The sequence below is a fragment of the Triticum urartu genome, chromosome 6A, assembly GCF_056163025.1.
Source record: "Triticum urartu cultivar PI428250 chromosome 6A, HENAU_Tu73, whole genome shotgun sequence".
Lineage (NCBI taxonomy): Eukaryota > Viridiplantae > Streptophyta > Magnoliopsida > Poales > Poaceae > Triticum > Triticum urartu.
Genome location: NC_141878.1, coordinates 564,574,929 through 564,592,521, shown reverse-complemented (window position 1 = coordinate 564,592,521; position 17,593 = coordinate 564,574,929). Strand labels below are relative to the sequence as shown.

Here is a 17,593-nt window from a genome sequence, read left to right as displayed (position 1 = left end):
GCCATGACATCTGATCTACAAATGTGATGCACTAGTGTCATAAACAAATGCCAAGATGACCCGGAGATGCATTGACGAGTATCAGGGCTTCTCCAACGGTCCATATCACCCTTTACCATAACATGAAACTAGTAGGAGAACATTTGCTGGCAGGAGAAACAATCCAAACACACTTACCAAGGCCAAAGTAACAAGATGCGGCTAAAAGAAAGTAACGAGATGCAGTAGTTGAATGGTCTTGGAGGGTTGGTATAACACTCTACCGGCGAAGCTGTTAATTTGTGGATACTTTGTGTGAAATTTTCCACATCGCTCCTCTTTGCAATAGCCTTAGTATCGGCTTGTTGGAGATGCCCTCACAGGCCAACAGAGAAAGTACTGAGAGAAATGTAGTAAGAACAGCGAAATGGGGATGCGCAAATTTCAGTTGTTGCCAAATGAGAGTCAGGTAAGTTACAGACAGGGGACCAAAACAAGTCTAAGAAGGCACAGCCGCACAGTTCCTCATGATTGAAACATTTCCAAATCCGGAGTTCTCTCAATCCTCTGCTATGTCGAACAACTCTGACATAGATGGTATGCGGGGGAGGTTCTCAAACAGACCCGCCGCCATGGACTCCTTTCTAGAGATGGCAGGCGGTCCTGCGCCGCCATCCACAGTTCTCCCCGCAGGCGCCCATTGTTCTTCGTCTTCGAAACAAAATCCGAGTTCCTCGGCAAAGGCATCATGACCTACTTCGCCTGCAGCAATGGTGTCATTGCGCTCAGGAACAGATACGGTGGATGGCGCAGTGCCTTTCTCAAGCAAATTGCTAAGCGAGTCCACTCTTGCCAACAGATATTTCTCATCCGCGGACGGCGGGGCTTGTGTATCGCTTAAAAGGCTCTCAGCAATCTCCTGAAATTCTTTCGGCACCTTGGGGCTGGCACGATTACACAAATTGAGGTTCCTTTGTTCTTGAGCAACAATTTTTGCTTGGATATCTGAAGCTGCGGCACCTGTTAAAGGAAAATAATCTACAAGATTATAAGTGTGGCATGGAAGCCTGCCAGTTTCGGAACTTTGTCTGAAGAAGAAGGGGATGCTTACCTAAGTTCAATGGCTGATGATGCTTCACGCCATTCCTTTGGACCACTGAAGAAGAAGCATCATATGGTGACACATAATGTGTGAACATGGATGAAGGGCCGTCACTTTCATTTTGATTTCCAAATATGGAGCTTATGGTTCCAATAAATGGAGAATCTGACATGATAGTTGGTTGTTGGCTCAGCTCATTTAGTCGCTCATCACACTGAATAAGCTTTTCAAAATTTCTGCTCAACACACTCGAGGAGCAACGCAAAACATGCCTCCTGCATTTAGAGCATTTATAAAAGTTAATTTCAGCTCAACAAAGTAAATGATAAAGTTGAATAAAACAGAGACAACTAGCAGCAAGGTCTACCAAAAAAAAGCAATACAAAGTGCACAATACATCTACACCATAAATCACAGCGACAACTAATTGCAACTTTCATATTTCAAGACCGATCTTTAAGTGTTAATGTAGAACATTAAATAATGCACTAGAGCTTCACCTGCACATGATTGCTTGTCCACAAGTGAAATCTGGTGCCGCCAGCCATAATGTATGTTTTCTTGGTTGAGGATCGGTCTCTTGAAAGAAAATGGGTGGCCGAGACAACTTCAAAAAGATTGGAAACTCGTTTGAGGCAATAATGATTGATAGGTACACAAACAAACAATAACAAAAAATCACAAGAACTAACCATCAGTTCCAAGGTGCCATCTCCCTCCTCAGGGCAAGTTGCCTTTATAGCAGTAATATCTAACCACTGGAGCTCTATCTTACTCTTAAGACCATCGTTCAAAACTTCCCAGACAAGCTTATGCTTTGCATAGTAGCATTTTGCAACCAAATCACCTTCGTACTGCGAGGTGTACTGTATAAAAGGAAAAAAAATATGTTTTGGTTAGGCAGTACTTGTGGAAAGACTCATAATAACATATATACTGAGTATAACACGAGGAAATTGCTTACCTCCCAATTACCAATTTTAAGAAAGTTTGCAGGAAAATTTGAAGCTTTTACTACATCTTTCTTTAACGGGGGCTTGGAAACAATATCTTTCACAGCAGAACGGCCCACGGTAGAGTTTTCCTTGGCAGAGTTTTCCTTGGTAGAGTATTCCTTTGAAAGACACGTACAAATAAGATCTACAAAAGATGGGCTCTTTTTCAACCGTAGACCCAGTGGGAGCGGTTCATTCATTATATTGACATACATGTCCTGCAAAACATCATGTCTCTACTCAGAATTAGGATCAATAAAAAGATATAGATTTCTATATAAATAAACAGATAATATTATTAATCAAACACTGTATAATTAGTTGGAGCGATAGAGATATTATTAATCAAAACCCGTCATATCATATTTTGCAAAGTTTGCATTGAATAATTAAACACATTTCTCTTCTATGCAGTAAATCAATCACCGAGAGAGTTTGTTCAATTGGATTGGAGCAAAAGGAGCATGCAAGTGATTTTAAGATTTTTACTCCATAGTTAAGATATCTAATTATGATCCTACGCAGTCAAATCTGAAATCGACAAACAACATCATGTAAAAGGCATAACATTAATTTCAATACTTAATGTTTTTTTTCCTTCGGATGAGTTGCACTTCCTATTTGAATTCCTCAAATAAAAGACAATGGGTATAATTTGAATTCTACGCCAACGACAAAATCTTTCTGTCGTTATATTAATGTACTAAAACTCTGAACCACATCTACCTGCAGCAGAGGCAGAAGAAGAGGCGGTGGCTTCGTCGTCCCAAATTCCTCAAAAGAAAAAAATAATGCGTATAATTTAAATTCTACGCCAACAAGAAAATCTTCGCGCCACCATATAAAATACTAAAACCCCCAACCCCATAGACCTACAGTTGAAGCAGAAGCGGGGTGGTTGCGCCGTCCTGAATTTCTCAAAAAGAAAAAATAATGGGTATAATTTGGTTCTACGCCAACGACAAAATCTTCGTGCCACCATATAAAATACTAAAACCCCCAACCCCATCCACCTACAGTGGTGGCAGAAGCGGGGTGGCTGCGTCGTCCTGAATTCCTCAAAAAATATAATGGGTATAATTTGAATTCTACGCCAACAATAAAATCTTCACGCCACCATATTAATATTAAAAATACTAAAACCCCAAACCCCATCTACATGCAGTGGAAGCACAAGCAGTGTGGCTACGCTGCCCCAAATCCCTCAAAAGAAGAGAAATGGGTATAATTTAAATTTTACGCCAACAACAAAATCTTCGGGCCACCATAGTAAACTACTAAAACCCATCTACCTGCAGTGGAAGCGGAAGCTGAGATGGCTGCGCCGTCCTAACGCGCTTCTGAGTGTCGTCATTCCCGTCGCCTAACCCCTCCCCCTCCAGGGCGCCCGCCGGCGACGCACGAGGGGCAACAGTCTCCGTGTGGCTTGCACGCCGCTTCATCCGCGGCCGGCCCCGGGGCTGCACCATGCCGACGTCCCTAAAACCCTGAACCCTGGGGGAGGAAGGAGCAGGCCGGGATCGGATCAGATGGAAGAAAGGGATGGCGACGGCGGCGGAGGAGCGCGAAGGGGGCCTGGCGGCGGAACACGGCGCTGGATCCGGCGCTCCTGGTTATAATCTGGGACGCGGGGACGCGCGCGGCTAGGCTAGGCTGATGGGGCTCGTGAAGGTAGGTGAGGGACGGCGTGTCGCCGATCGGTTTCTTGCGCGTCGCCGCACGGAAAGGCCCGCACGCCCGGCGTGCATCTCGGTCGGTTGTCACCTAGCTAGCTTGTTAAGTCTGCACGTCCCTAGTAGTTAGTTAGAAAGAAAAGCGCTAACGGTTTGCCCGGCCTACACCACGCAGCTGCTGGTGTGGCTCGTCACGTTTGCGTTTGTCCACATTTCTCTCTCTTTTTTAGAAAGTTTGTCCACATTTCTCTCTTCCTTTAGAAAGTTTGTCCATATTTCTCTCTTTTTTAGAAAGTTTGTCCACATTTCTCTAGATGTACGTGGACGTGGATGCCTCTTCGCCATTTTGCGAGTATCCAATGGACAGCAGCCAAGTGACAGCCACCGGGGGACCCGACGAGGCGAGCCATGGACGACGGTGATGAAGGACGTACGGAGTCGAGACCATGCGGCAAAACACCGGTGTGCCTACCGCGGTCTCGAAGGACGACGCGGAGTCGAGTCACGCCGCCGTCTTCCCCGTCGCAATCCGGGACATCTTCCCCGAGCTTTGTCGATGCCATTGTGCACAACAAGGTCGCCACCTACATGATACATGATGTTGACACTTGCACGGCGCGCGGCATGCGGCGCTCGCCGCCAAGGAGCGCACCTACCACGAGTGTCCCTCGGCATGCCATCATTGTTAGCGAGCCTCCGAGCTCTTTGGACCCGGGCTCAAAGGAGGAAGAAGAGGAGAAGAGGGTATGGCGGTAGACCCGGCTTCCAAATTCGCCATTGCCAGCTTCAACGTAGTGGATGCGGCGTCCGGGGACAACATCATCTGCCTCCCATCGATGGATGAGGCAGAAGCGTAATACCAACGCACGCAAGCCGAGAAGCCGGAGGAGGTGTGCCGACATGTGGCCTAGGCAGAGGGGCACAAGTTGGCTGAAGTGCATCTCAAGGTTAAGCGCGCTGATGCCTTAGCCGTGGTGACACTCATGATGAATCCGGAGATTGTCGCCTACAACCGCTCGATCTTCACATCGTTGGACAATGCCTGCACGATCGGTTGTGAGCGTCGCGAGCCCATTTGTCATGACATCGAATTTGCAGAGTTGTGCGAGGAGATCAAAGGTGAAATCACTAGCAAGGTAGAGGAGGAGCATGCATGCTGTATGATACGTCTCCAACGTATCTATTTTTTCAAACACTTTTTCCCTTGTTTTGAACTTTAACTTGCATGATTTGAATGGAACTAACCCGGACTGATGCTGTTTTTAGCAGAATTATCATGGTGTTATTTATGTGTAGGAGCAAACGTTTTCGGAATGACCTGAAACTTCATGGAGCCACTTTTCAGAAAATAAGAAAAATACCTGCCAAAGATGAAGGCCAGGGGGCCCACCGTCTCTCCACAAGGGTGGGGGGCGTGCCTGCCCCAGGGCGCGCCCCCTACCTCGTGGGCCCCCTGTTGCCTCTCTGACTCCAACTCCACCTCCATATATTGAGTTTCGGGGAGAAAAAAATCAGAGAAAAGAAATCATCGCGTTTTACGATACGGAGCCGCCGCCAAGCCCTAAAACCTCTCGGGAGGGCTGATCTGGAGTCCGTTCGGGGCTCCGGAGAGGGGAGTCCGTCGCCATCGTCATCATCAACCATCCTCCATCACCAATTTCATGATGCTCACCGCCGTGCGTGAGTAATTCCATCGTAGGCTTGCTGGACGGTGATGGGTTGAATGAGATCTATCATGTAATCGAGTTAGTTTTGTTAGGGTTTGATCCCTAGTGTCCACTATGTTCTGAGATTGATGTTGCTATGACTTTGCTATGCTTAATGCTTGTCACTAGGGCCCGAGTGCCATGATTTCAGATTTGAACCTATTATGTTTTCATCAATATATGCGAGTTCTTGATCCTATCTTGCAAGTCTATAGTCACCTATTATGTGTTATGATCCGTTAACCCCGAAGTGACAATAATCGGGATACTTATCGGTCATGATCGTAGTTTGAGGAGTTCATCTATTCACTATGTGTTAATGCTTTGTTCCCGTTCTCTATTAAAAGGATGCCTTAATATCCCTTAGTTTCCGTAAGGACCCCGCTGCCACGGGAGGGTAGACAAAAGATGTCATGCAAGTTCTTTTCAATAAGCACGTATGACTATGTTTGGAATACATGCCTACATTATATCAATGAACTGGAGCTAGTTCTATGTCACCCTAGGTTATGACTGTTACATGATGAACTGCATCCGGCATAATTCTTCATCACCGATCCATTGCCTACGATCTTTTCATATATTGTTCTTCGCTTATTTACTTTTCCGTTGCTATTGCTATCATCACTACAAAATACCAAAACATTACTTTTACTACTGTTACCTTTTGCTACCGTTATCACTACTATCATATTACCTTGCTACTAAACACTTTACTGCAGATATTAAGTTTCCAGGTGTGGTTGAATTGATAACTCAGCTGCTAATACTTGAGAATATTCTTTGGCTCCCCTTGTGTCGAATCAATAAATTTGGGTTGAATACTCTACCCTCGAAAACTGTTGCGATCCCCTATACTTGTGGGTTATCAAGACTATTTTCTGGCGCCGTTGCCGGGGTGCATAGCTCTATTCTTTGAGTCACTTGGGATATATATCTGCTTATCATTATGAAGAACTTGAGAGATCCAAAAACCAAGATCTATCCCTCAACTACGAGGGGAGGTAAGGAACTGCCATCTAGATCTGCACTTGATTCACCTTCTGTTATGAGTAAATTTGCGACACCTACACCTGCTTCTGCTATTCGTTCTGATATGTCGCATGTTATTGATGATGCCACTTCTGCTATGCATGATACTTATGATGAAACTACCTCTATGCCTGATACTACTGTGGCACTTAGTGATTTTCTTGATGAACAACTTGCTAGGGCTAGAGAGATTGAAAATATTGAATCTAATGATACTGATGAAAGTGATGATGAAGAATCACTTGTTATTCCTAAGGGTTATCTATTTGATCAAGAAGCTTCTTTAGCTATTTTAGCTTGCAAAAATGGAAATGAACTTAAAAGGTTATTAGCTAAATGGAGTAAGCAATCTCTAAATGCTAGAATGAAACCTGACCCTGCTTTTGCTACTTCACCTATCTTTGTTACTGATAAGTATTATGAATTCTCTGTTGATCCTGATATAATTACTTTGGTGGAATATGATCCTTTTCATGGTTATGAATCTGAAACTGTTGTGGCACATCTTACTAAATTGAATGATATAGCCACCCTGTTCACTAAAGATGAGAGAACTCGCTACTTTTACATCCTTAAAATATTTCTGTTCTCATTAAAGGGTGATGCTAAGATATGGTTTAATTCTCTTGATCCTGGTTGTGTGCGTAGTCCCCAGGATATGATTTATTACTTCTCTGCTAAATATTTTCCTACTCATAAGAAACAAGCTGCTTTAAGGGACATATATAATTTTGTGCAAATTGAAGAAGAGAGTCTCCCACAAGCTTGGGGGAGGCTTCTCCAATTACTTAATGCTTTGCCTGATCATCCTCTTAAGAAAAATGAAATACTTGATATCTTTTATAATGGACTAAATGATGCCTCCAGAGATTACATGGATAGTTGTGCTGGTTCTGTTTTTAGGGAAAGAACACCGGATGAAGCTGAAATTCTATTGAATAATATGTTGACAAATGAAAATAATTGGACACCTCCGGAGCCAATTCCTGAGCCTATTCCTAAACCAACTCTGAAGAAGAGGGGTATTCTATTTCTCAGTCTTGAAGATATGCAAGAGGCAAGGAAATCTATGAAAGAAAAAGGTATTAAAGCTGAAGATGTTAAGAATTTACCTCCTATTGAAGAAATACATGGTCTTAATTTACCGCCTATTGAAGAAACAAATAATTTTAATCCATTACCTATTGAAGAAACTCATGGTCTTGGTAACCCGACACAGGTAGTAAAGGTAAATTCTCTCTATAGATATGATAAAAGCTGAAATCCCATTTACTAAGTTTGCTAGCCCATGCTTAGATGAGTTTGATAAATTTATGGCTAAGCAAAAAGATTTTAATGCTTATTTTGGTAGACAATTGAAATACAATTCAAATATGCTTGGACACTAGGGTGATTATATGGCTAGTGTCAAAGGTGAACTTAAACTTATTAGTAAACATGCTTCTATGGTTACCACTCAAGTAGAACAAGTACTTAAAGCTCAAAATGATTTGCTTAATGAATTGAATAGTAAGAATAATGATAATGCTGTTAGAGTGGCTACTAGAACTGGTAGAATGACTCAGGAACCTTTGTATCCTGAAGGCCACCCTAAGAGAATTGAGCAAGATTCTCAGAGAAATAATATAGATGCACCTAGTTCTTCTAAAAAGAAGAAAAAGAAAAATGATAGGATTTTGCATGCTTCTAGTGATCCTATTGTTGAAACACCTGAGAATCCAAATGATATTTCTATTTCTGATGCTGAAACACAGTCTGGTAATGAACGTGAAACTAGTGATAATGTTAATAATAATGTTCATGATGATGCTCAACCTAGTAATGACAATGATATAGAAATTGAACCTGCTGTTGATCTTGATAACCCACAATCAAAGAATCAACGTTATGATAAGAAAGACTTTGTTGCTAGGAAACATGGTAAAGAAAGAGAGCCTTGGGTTCAAAAACCCATGCCTTTTCCTCCCAAACCATCCAAGAAAAAGGATGATGAGAATTTTGAGCTCTTTGCTGAAATGATTAGACCTATCTTTATGCGTATGCGATTAACTGATATGCTCAAAACAAATCCTTATGCTAAGTACATGAAAGATATTATTACAAATAAAAGAAAGATACCGGAAGCTGAAATTTCCACCATGCTTGCTAATTATACTTTTAAAGGTGGAATACCAAAGAAACTTGGAGATCCAGGAGTACCCACTATACCATGCTCCATTAAAAGAAATTATGTTAAAACTGCTTTATGTGATCTTGGAGCCGGTGTTAGTGTTATGCCTCTCTCTTTATATCATAGACTTGATTTGAATAAGTTGACACCTACTGAAATATCTTTGCAAATGGCTGATAAATCAATTGCTATACCTGCCGGTATTTGTGAGAATGTGCCTGTTGTAGTTGCAAACGTTACTATTTTAACAGACTTTGTTATTCTTGATATTCCCGAGGACGATAGTATGTCTATTATTCTTGGAAGACCCTTTTTGAATACTGCAGGGGCTGTTATTGATTGCACTAAAGGCAAAGTCACTTTTCATGTTAATGGTAATGAGCACACGGTACACTTTCCGAGGAAACAACCTCAAGTTCATAGTATCAACTCTATTGGAAAAATTCCATTGATTATATTTGGAGGTTTTGAATTTCCTCTTCCTACTATCAAGAAGAAATATGATATTCTTGTTATTGGGGATGTGCATATCCCCGTTGAGGTAACATAGTGTTATTCAAAATTTCTCCAGTTCCATGTTATTCGGAATGAGTTCGTTAATAAGACTTGATCAACCTTGTTAGTGGATTCCTTTTGATGATCATGAGATGGATGAAACTAGAAGGCACAACTTTCTGTATCCCACTTTTACTTTCTGTTATTTATATTAAATAAAATAAAAATAAATATTTTTCTGTCTGTTATCTGATTATCCGTGCAATATAAAAATACCTCGAAAATAAAAGTTTTCCAAATGCCCTGAAATTTAAATATGATTTTTTCTAGAATATTTGAGGATTTATGGAACTGAGAACACACCAGGGGGGCCAACCACCTGCCCATGAGGGTGGAGGGCGCGCCCCCTGCCTCGTGGGCCCACGGTGGCCCTCCTCCACTTATCCTTCCACCCATACACTCCTTCTTCCTCCCCCAAACACGAATATCGAGATCAAACCCGAGTCCAAGCTTGTTTTGCTGCCATTTTCGATCTCCTTGCTCAAAGCACCTCTCACAAAACTGCTTGGGGAGATTGTTCCTTGGTATGTGACTCCTTGATACGTCTCGGTCGTATTTACTTTTCCAAACACTTTTGCCCTTGTTTTGGACTCTAACTTGTATGATTTGAATGGAACTAACCCGGACTGACGCTGTTTTCAGCAGAATTGCCATGGTGTTGTTTTATGTGCAGAAAACAAATATTCTCGGAATGACCTGAAACTCCACGGAACATCTTAGAAAAAACAATAAAAAATCCTCGCCAAAGATGAAGACCAGGGGGCCCACACCCTTCTCACGAGGATGAGGGGCACGCCCCCCCTAGGGCGCGCCCCCCTACCTCGTGGGCCCCCGGGAAACCCTCCGACGCCAACTCCAACTCTATATATTTGCTTTCAGAGAGAAGAAATCATCGCATTTTACGATACGGAGCCGCCGCCAAGCCCTAAAACCTCTCAGGAGGGCTGATCTGGAGTCCGTTCGGGGCTCCGGAGAGGGGGATTCGTCGCCGTCGTCATCATCAACCATCCTCCATCACCAATTTCATGATGCTCACCGCCGTGCGTGAGTAATTCCATCGTAGGCTTGCTGGACGGTGATGGGTTGGATGAGATTTATCATGTAATCGAGTTAGTTTTGTTAGGGTTTGATCCCTAGTATCCATTATGTTCTGAGATTGATGTTGTTATGACTTTGCTATGCTTAATGCTTGTCACTGGGGCCCGAGTGCCATGATTTCAGATCTGAACCTATTATGTTTTCATGAATATATGTGAGTTCTTGATCCTATCTTGCAAGTCTATAGTCACCTACTATGTGTTATGATCTGGCAACCCTGAAGTGACAATAATCGGGACCACTCCCGGTGATGACCATAGTTTGAGGAGTTCATGTATTCACTATGTGCTAATGCTTTGTTCCAGTTCTCTATTAAAAGGAGGCCTTAATATCCCTAAGTTTCCAATAGGACCCCGCTGCCATGGGAGGGTAGGACAAAAGATGTCATGCAAGTTCTTTTGCATAAGCACGTATGACTATATACGGAATACATGCCTACATTACATTGATGAATTGGAGCTAGTTCTGTGTCACCCTATGTTATGACTGTTACATGATGAACCACATCCGGCATAATTATCCATCATTGATCCGGTGCCTACGAGTTTTCCATATACTGGTTCTCGCTTATTTACTTTTCCGCTGCTACTGTTACAATCACTACAAAATACCAAAAACATTACTTTTGCTGTCTTTACTTTTGTTGCCGCTACCACCACTATCATATTACTTTGCTACTAAACACTTTGGTGCAGATACTAAGTTTCCAGGTGTGGTTGAATTGACAACTCAGCTGCTAATACTTGAGAATATTCTTTGGCTCCCCTTGTGTCGAATCAATAAATTTGGATTGAATACTCTACCCTCGAAAGCTGTTGCGATCCCCTATACTTGTGGGTCACCAAGACTAATTTCTGGCGCCGTTGCCGGGGAGCATAGCTCTATTCTTTGAGTCACTTGGGATTTATATCTGTTGGACACTATGAAGAACTTGAGAGATCGAAAAACCAAGATCTATCCCTCAACTACGAGGGGAGGTAAGGAACTGCACTTGATTCACCTTCTGTTATGAGTAAGTTTGCGACACCTACACCTGCTTCTGCTATTCGTTCTGATATGTCGCATGTTATTGATGATGCCACTTCTGCTATGCATGATACTTATGATGAAACTGCTTCTATGCCTGATACTACTATGCCCCTTGGTGAATTTCTTGATGAACAAATTGCTAGGGCTAGAGAAAAAGAAATTATTGAATCTGAATACGATGATGATAGTGATGATGAAAATATGCCTGTTATCCCTAAGGGTTATCTTTTTGATATGGAATCTTCTGCCGCTATTTTAGCTTGCAGAGATAGATATGAGCTTAGGAGGTTATTAATTAAATGGAACAAAGAATCACTTAGAGATAAAATGAAACCCGACCCTGCTTTTGCTACTTCACCTATTTGTGTTCCTGATAAGGATTATGAATTCTCTGTTGATCCTGATATAATTACTTTGGTTGAATCTGATCCGTTTTATGGCTATGAATCTTAAACTGTTGTGGCACATCTTACTAAGTTAAATGATATAGCTGCCTTGTTCACTAATGATGAGAGACCGCGTTACTTTTATATACTCAAAATATTTCCGTTCTCATTAAAGGGTGATGCTAAGATATGGTTTAATTCTCTTGATCCTGGTTGTGTGTGTAGTCTCCAGGATATGATTTATTACTTCTCTGCTAAATATTTCCCTGCTCATAAGAAACAAACTGCTTTGAGGGAAATATACAACTTTGTGCAAATTAAAGAAGAGAGTCTCCCACAAGCTTGGGGGAGGCTTCTCAAGTTACTTAATGCTTTGCCTGATCATCCTCTTAAGAAACCTGAAATACTTGATATCTTTTATAATGGACTAACCGATGCTTCCAGAGATTACCTGGATAGTTGTGTTGGTTCTCTTTTCAGGGAAAGAACACCGGATGAAGCTGAAATTCTATTTAATAATATGTTGACAAATGAAAATAATTGGGCACCACCTGAGCCAGCTCCTGAGCCAACTCCTGCTCCAATTACTGAGCCTATTCTTAAACCAACTCCGAAGAAGAGAGGTGTTCTATTTCTCAGTCCCGAAGATATGCAAGAGGCAAAGAAATCTATGAAAGAAAAAGGTATTAAAGCTGAAGACGTTAAGAATTTACCTCCTATTGAAGAAATACATGGTCTTAATATACCGCCTGTTGAAGAAACATATCATCTCAATTCTTTATTTATTGAAGAACCTCCTGATCCCGATATCCCGACACAGGTAGTGAAGGTAAATTCTCTCTATAGATATGATAAAACTGAAGTCCCTCCTACTAAAATTGCTAGTCAGTGCTTGGATGAGTTTGATAACTTTATGTTTAAGCAAGACGACTTCAATGCTTATTTTGGTAGACAATTAAAAGAAAATGCTTATATGATTAGACGCTTGGGTGATTATATGGCTGATATTAAAGGTGAACTTAAACTTTTTAGCAAACATGCTTCTATGGTTACCACTCAAGTAGAACAAGTACTTAAAGCTCAAAAAGAAGTGCTTGATGAAATGAATAGTAAGAAAAATGATTATGCTGTTAGAGTGGCTACTAGAACTGGTAGAATGACTCAGGAACCTTTGTATCCTGAAGGCCACCCTAAGAGAATCGAGCAAGATTCTCAAAGAAATAATATTGATGTTCCTAGTTCTTCTAAGAAGAAGAAGAAGAAAAATGATAGAACTATGCAAACTTCTAGTGAACCTATTGCTGAACCACCTGATAATCCAAATGATATATCTATGTCTGATGCTGAAACACAATCTGGCAATGAACATGAACCTAATGAAAATATTAATGATAATGTTCATGATGATGCTCAACCTAATAATGACAATGATGTAGAAATTGAACCTGCTGTTGATCTTGATAACCCACAATCAAAGAATCAACGTTATGATAAAAGAGACTTTGTTGCTAGGAAACATGGTAAAGAAAGGGAACCTTGGGTTCAGAAACCCATGCCTTTTCCTCCAAAACCATCCAAGAAAAAGGATGACGAGGATTTTGAGAGCTTTGCTGAAATGATTAGGCCTATCTTTTTGCGTATGAGATTAACTGATGTGCTCAAAACAAATCCTTATGCTAAATATATGAAGGATATCATTACTAATAAAAGAAAGATACCGGAAGCTGAGATTTCCACCATGCTTGCTAATTATACTTTTAAGGGTGGAATACCAAAGAAACTTGGAGACCCCAGAGTACCTACTATACCTTGCTCCATTAAAAGAAATTATATTAAAACTGCTTTATGTGATCATGGAGCCGGTGTTAGTGTTATGCCTCTCTCTTTATATCGTAGTCTTGACTTGAATAAGCTGACACTTACTGAAATATCTTTGCAAATGGCTGATAAATCAACTGCTATACCTGTCGGTATTTGTGAGGATGTGCCTGTTGTGGTTGCAAACGTTACTATTTTAACGGACTTTGTTATACTTGATATTCCCGAGGATGATAGTATGTCTATTATTCTTGGAAGACCTTTTCTTAATACTTCAGGGGCTGTTATTGATTGCAACAAAGGCAATGTCACTTTTCATGTTAATGGTAATGAGCATACGGTACACTTTCCGAGGAAACAACCTCAAGTTCATAGTATCAACTCTATTGGAAAAATTCCATCGATTATATTTGGAGGTTTTGAATTTCCTCTTCCTGCTATCAAAAAGAAATATGATATACTTATTATAGGGGATGTGCATATCCCCGTTGAGGTAACTTAGTGTTATTTGAAGTTTCTCCGGTTTCATGATTATCGAAATGAGTTTGTTAACAAGACTTGATCAACCTTGTTAGTGGATTCTTTTTGATGAGCATGAGATGGATGAAACTAGAAGCACAAACTTCTGTACCCCACTTTTACTTTCTGTTATTTATATTAAATAAAGTAAAAATAGTATTTTCAGTCTGTTTCCTGGCTTATCCGTGCAATATAAAAATATCCCGAAAATAAAAGTCCTCAGAATGCCATGCCAATTTAATATGATTTTCAGGAATATTTGAGGATTTACTGTGCAAAAATTACCGCGGGAGGAGCTGCCACCTGGTCACGAGGGTGGTGGGCGCGCCCCCCCCTATTGGGCGCACCCCCCTCCCTCGTGGGCCCATGGTGGTCCTCCTCCACTTATCCCAGCACCCATCTTCTTCCTCTGTCTCACACAAACCCAAAAAACCAACTCAAGCACGAGTTCCAGCCACTTTTGCTGTGATTTTCGATCTCCTTGCTCAAAGCACCTCTCGCAAAACTACTTGGGGAGATTGTTCCTTGGTATGTGACTCCTCCATTGGTCCAATTAGTTTTTGTTCTAGTGCTTTATTCTTTGCAAATTTGTGCTGCATAGGTGACCATGTTCTTGAGCTTGCATGTCAAATTTATATCGTTCCAAGTAGTTCTAATGCTTGATATAGGCTCTAGGCACTTGTAGGAGTAGTTACTACCAGTTTTATTGAGTTTGATTACTTTTATTTTGAAGTTACTAAGAATTTCAGATTATTTCAGAAAAATAAAGAGGAGATTTTTGAGAAGCTCATCGAGCCAAAGCTCGAAGGAAAAGGCACCGAAGCCTAAGTATAATTTGCCACGCACCGCGGAGATTCGGGCGTGTGAATGGCCTTCTGAAGATTTCTTGAGAGCAGCCGATATCTATGAAGATTTTCATGAATTGGCTCACAATGCAGGCCTCACTGCTTTCCTCCATGACCAATGCGATCAGTATCTCTTACTCACAAATACTTTTGTGCAAAACTTTCATTTTCATTCTAGGAACTCACCACCTACGGTGGAGTTTCATTTATATGATGAGCATAAGGAGATGTCACTTTATGATTTCTGTCGGATCTGTTTAGTCCCTTTTGAGGGCAAGACAGAAGAACCGCATCATGATGATGTGGCTGGGTTTATTAATACTATCACTGTAGGAGAAACTAGAAAGGTTTCCGATGCACGAATCACTAGCATACATTTTCCTGTTTTACGTTAATTTGTATTATTTGCTAGTTGTTGCTTAATTGGATGCGGAAACTGTGGAAACTTTAGCATTCCTGATATAATTATTCTGCACCACGGTTTATACAGTGATAACACTTTTAGTATGGGCGGTATTATTGCTAGACGGTTAAGTATGAACCGTACTAAGGGTCCCATCTTTAGAGGCGTCTATGCCACACGCCTAGCTGCACATTTTAACATACCTATTAGGCATGCTGAGAAGGAAGAAAAGGTGCTGCCCCGTGTTTATCTAGATCATAAAAGTATGTTGGCACATGATTTTATTGTTAAGAATAGGGCAGGAGAGCTTAAGTATCAATTGTTCTTTAACAAACATCACCCTGAGACTATTATCCTGCCTGCTCCTTCTTTGTTTAATTTTGTAGGACCCTACCTCATTACGTGGGCTGCCGTCCAAGCTTACAAGAATCCTGCACCAGCCCCCGAACAGGAACCACAAGATGAGCCTCCACGACAATCTGTTTATTCTTGGGATCCAGAGATGACTGTCAGCCAGTGGCAGTCAGAGTCTTCTTCTTCATCACAGTATGATCCCAGCTATTCCTCCTCATCACAGTACGACCCCAACAACTATTATTATGGATATCCGCCAGGCCAGCCGTGGCCATAGACCAACTTAGGCCAAAAGGCTAAGCTTGGGGGAGTACGTATTTCTCACCGGCATTACATTCAAGTTCACACACACTCATTGCTAGACATCGGTGCTCATACCTTTTTTATTGTAATATCCATGATAGTTTATTTTCTTTTTCCTGCTTTCCTCTTGTGTGTTTGTTAAACCTTAAGAAAAAAATTAGTAGTAATTTATTTTTCTGCTGTAGTAGCAATAACTAAAAAGAAAACCCAAAAATATTTCCCGTTCTTCTTTTGCTTGTTGGGAGTTTTCTCGTGTAAATAGTTTTATTTCTTTTCTTTTCTTTTGGGGGTTAGTAGGAGGAGACCATGATTAAATTGTTGAAGTGGCTCTTATATGCATTATTGTTGATTTAACCAAGAGCCCATATTGCCTTGTCTCCTCCTGTTTATTGAATGCTCGCAGATTCCAGCTTAGTCCAATGCACGTGCACTCTTATTGTTCGGTCGTGCAAGTGAAAGGCAATTATGATGATATATGATGGACTGACTGAGATGAGAAAAGCTGGTATGAACTCGACCTCTTTTGTTTTTGTAAATATGATGAGTCCCTCGTTCTTGATTCATCTTATTATGAATAAACATGTTTGCAATGACAATTAGAGATCATAGTTGCTTGTGCCATGCTTGATTAGCTATGAGTTATAATGGTTTACCTTGGGTGGCAACATGCTATTGAGATGATTATGATGTGGTATGATGGGGTGGTATCCTCCTTTGAATGATTTAAGTGACTTGACTTGGCACATGTTCACGCATGTAGTTGAAAGAAATCAACATAGCCTTCACGATATTTATGTTCATGGTGGATTATATCCTACTCATGCTTGCACCCAATGTTTATTAATTTTAATGCATGTACATGGCTGTTGTCGCTCTCTAGTTGGTCGCTTCCCAGTCTTTTGCTAACCTTCACCTGTACTAAGCGGGAATACTGCTTGTGCATCCAATCCCTTAAACCCCAAAGTTATTCCAGATGAGTCCACTATACATTCCTATATGCGGTATCTACCTGCCGTTCCAAGTAAATTTGTATGTGCCAAACTCTAAACCTTCAAATAAATATTCTGTTTTGTATGCTCGAATAGATCATGTATCAACCAAGGCTGTCCTTATCTTCCGTGTTAGGTGGGTTATTCTCAAGAGGAATGGACTCCGCTCCTCACTCACGAGAAAATGGCTGGTCACCGGGATGCCCAGTCCCATGCTTTATGCAAACTAAATCAAAATTAATTGCAAACAAAACTCCCCCTGGGACCTGATGTATGTTGGAGGCACTCGTTGTTTCGAGCAAGCCATGGATTGATGCTTGTTGGTGGAGGGGGAGTATAAACTTTACCATTCTGTTTGGGAACCGCCTATAATGTGTTTAGCATGGAAGATATCGCCATCTCTTAGTTGTTACGTTGACAATGAAAGTATATAGCTCAAAATACAATTTATCTCTATTTCAAAAGCGAGCTCTAGCACCTCTACAAATCCCTGCTTCCCTCTGCGAAGGGCCTATCCATTTACTTTTATGTTGAGTCATCACCCTCTTATTAAAAAGCACTAGCTGGAGAGCACAACTGTCATTTGCTTTCATCACTGTTAATTTATATTGGGTATGACTATGGTTGGATCTCTTTT

The 17,593-nt window shown here is 41.2% G+C and overlaps 1 protein-coding gene across 4 annotated transcripts; it reads right to left on the bottom strand.

The window, feature by feature from the left end:
- Nucleotides 1–393: 393 nt before the first annotated feature.
- Nucleotides 394–3,816, bottom strand: LOC125529217 (uncharacterized). 4 transcript variants are annotated; one of them, XM_087528846.1, is made up of 6 exons: nucleotides 3,369–3,816; nucleotides 2,046–2,312; nucleotides 1,774–1,947; nucleotides 1,582–1,688; nucleotides 1,091–1,356; nucleotides 394–1,017 (listed from the first exon to the last, which is right to left on the bottom strand). In XM_087528846.1, exons 1-6 carry the CDS (start codon nucleotides 3,543–3,545, stop codon nucleotides 539–541), a joined length of 1,470 nt encoding a protein of 489 aa, XP_087384972.1. In that variant the 5' UTR covers nucleotides 3,546–3,816; the 3' UTR covers nucleotides 394–538. The 4 variants fall into 4 exon arrangements, with proteins under 4 accessions (XP_087384972.1, XP_048549581.2, XP_087384973.1 ...); XM_048693624.2 differs by having other exon boundaries at nucleotides 2,046–2,294; nucleotides 3,369–3,813; XM_087528847.1 differs by having other exon boundaries at nucleotides 394–999; nucleotides 3,369–3,812.
- Between the last annotated feature and the right edge of the window lie 13,777 nt (nucleotides 3,817–17,593).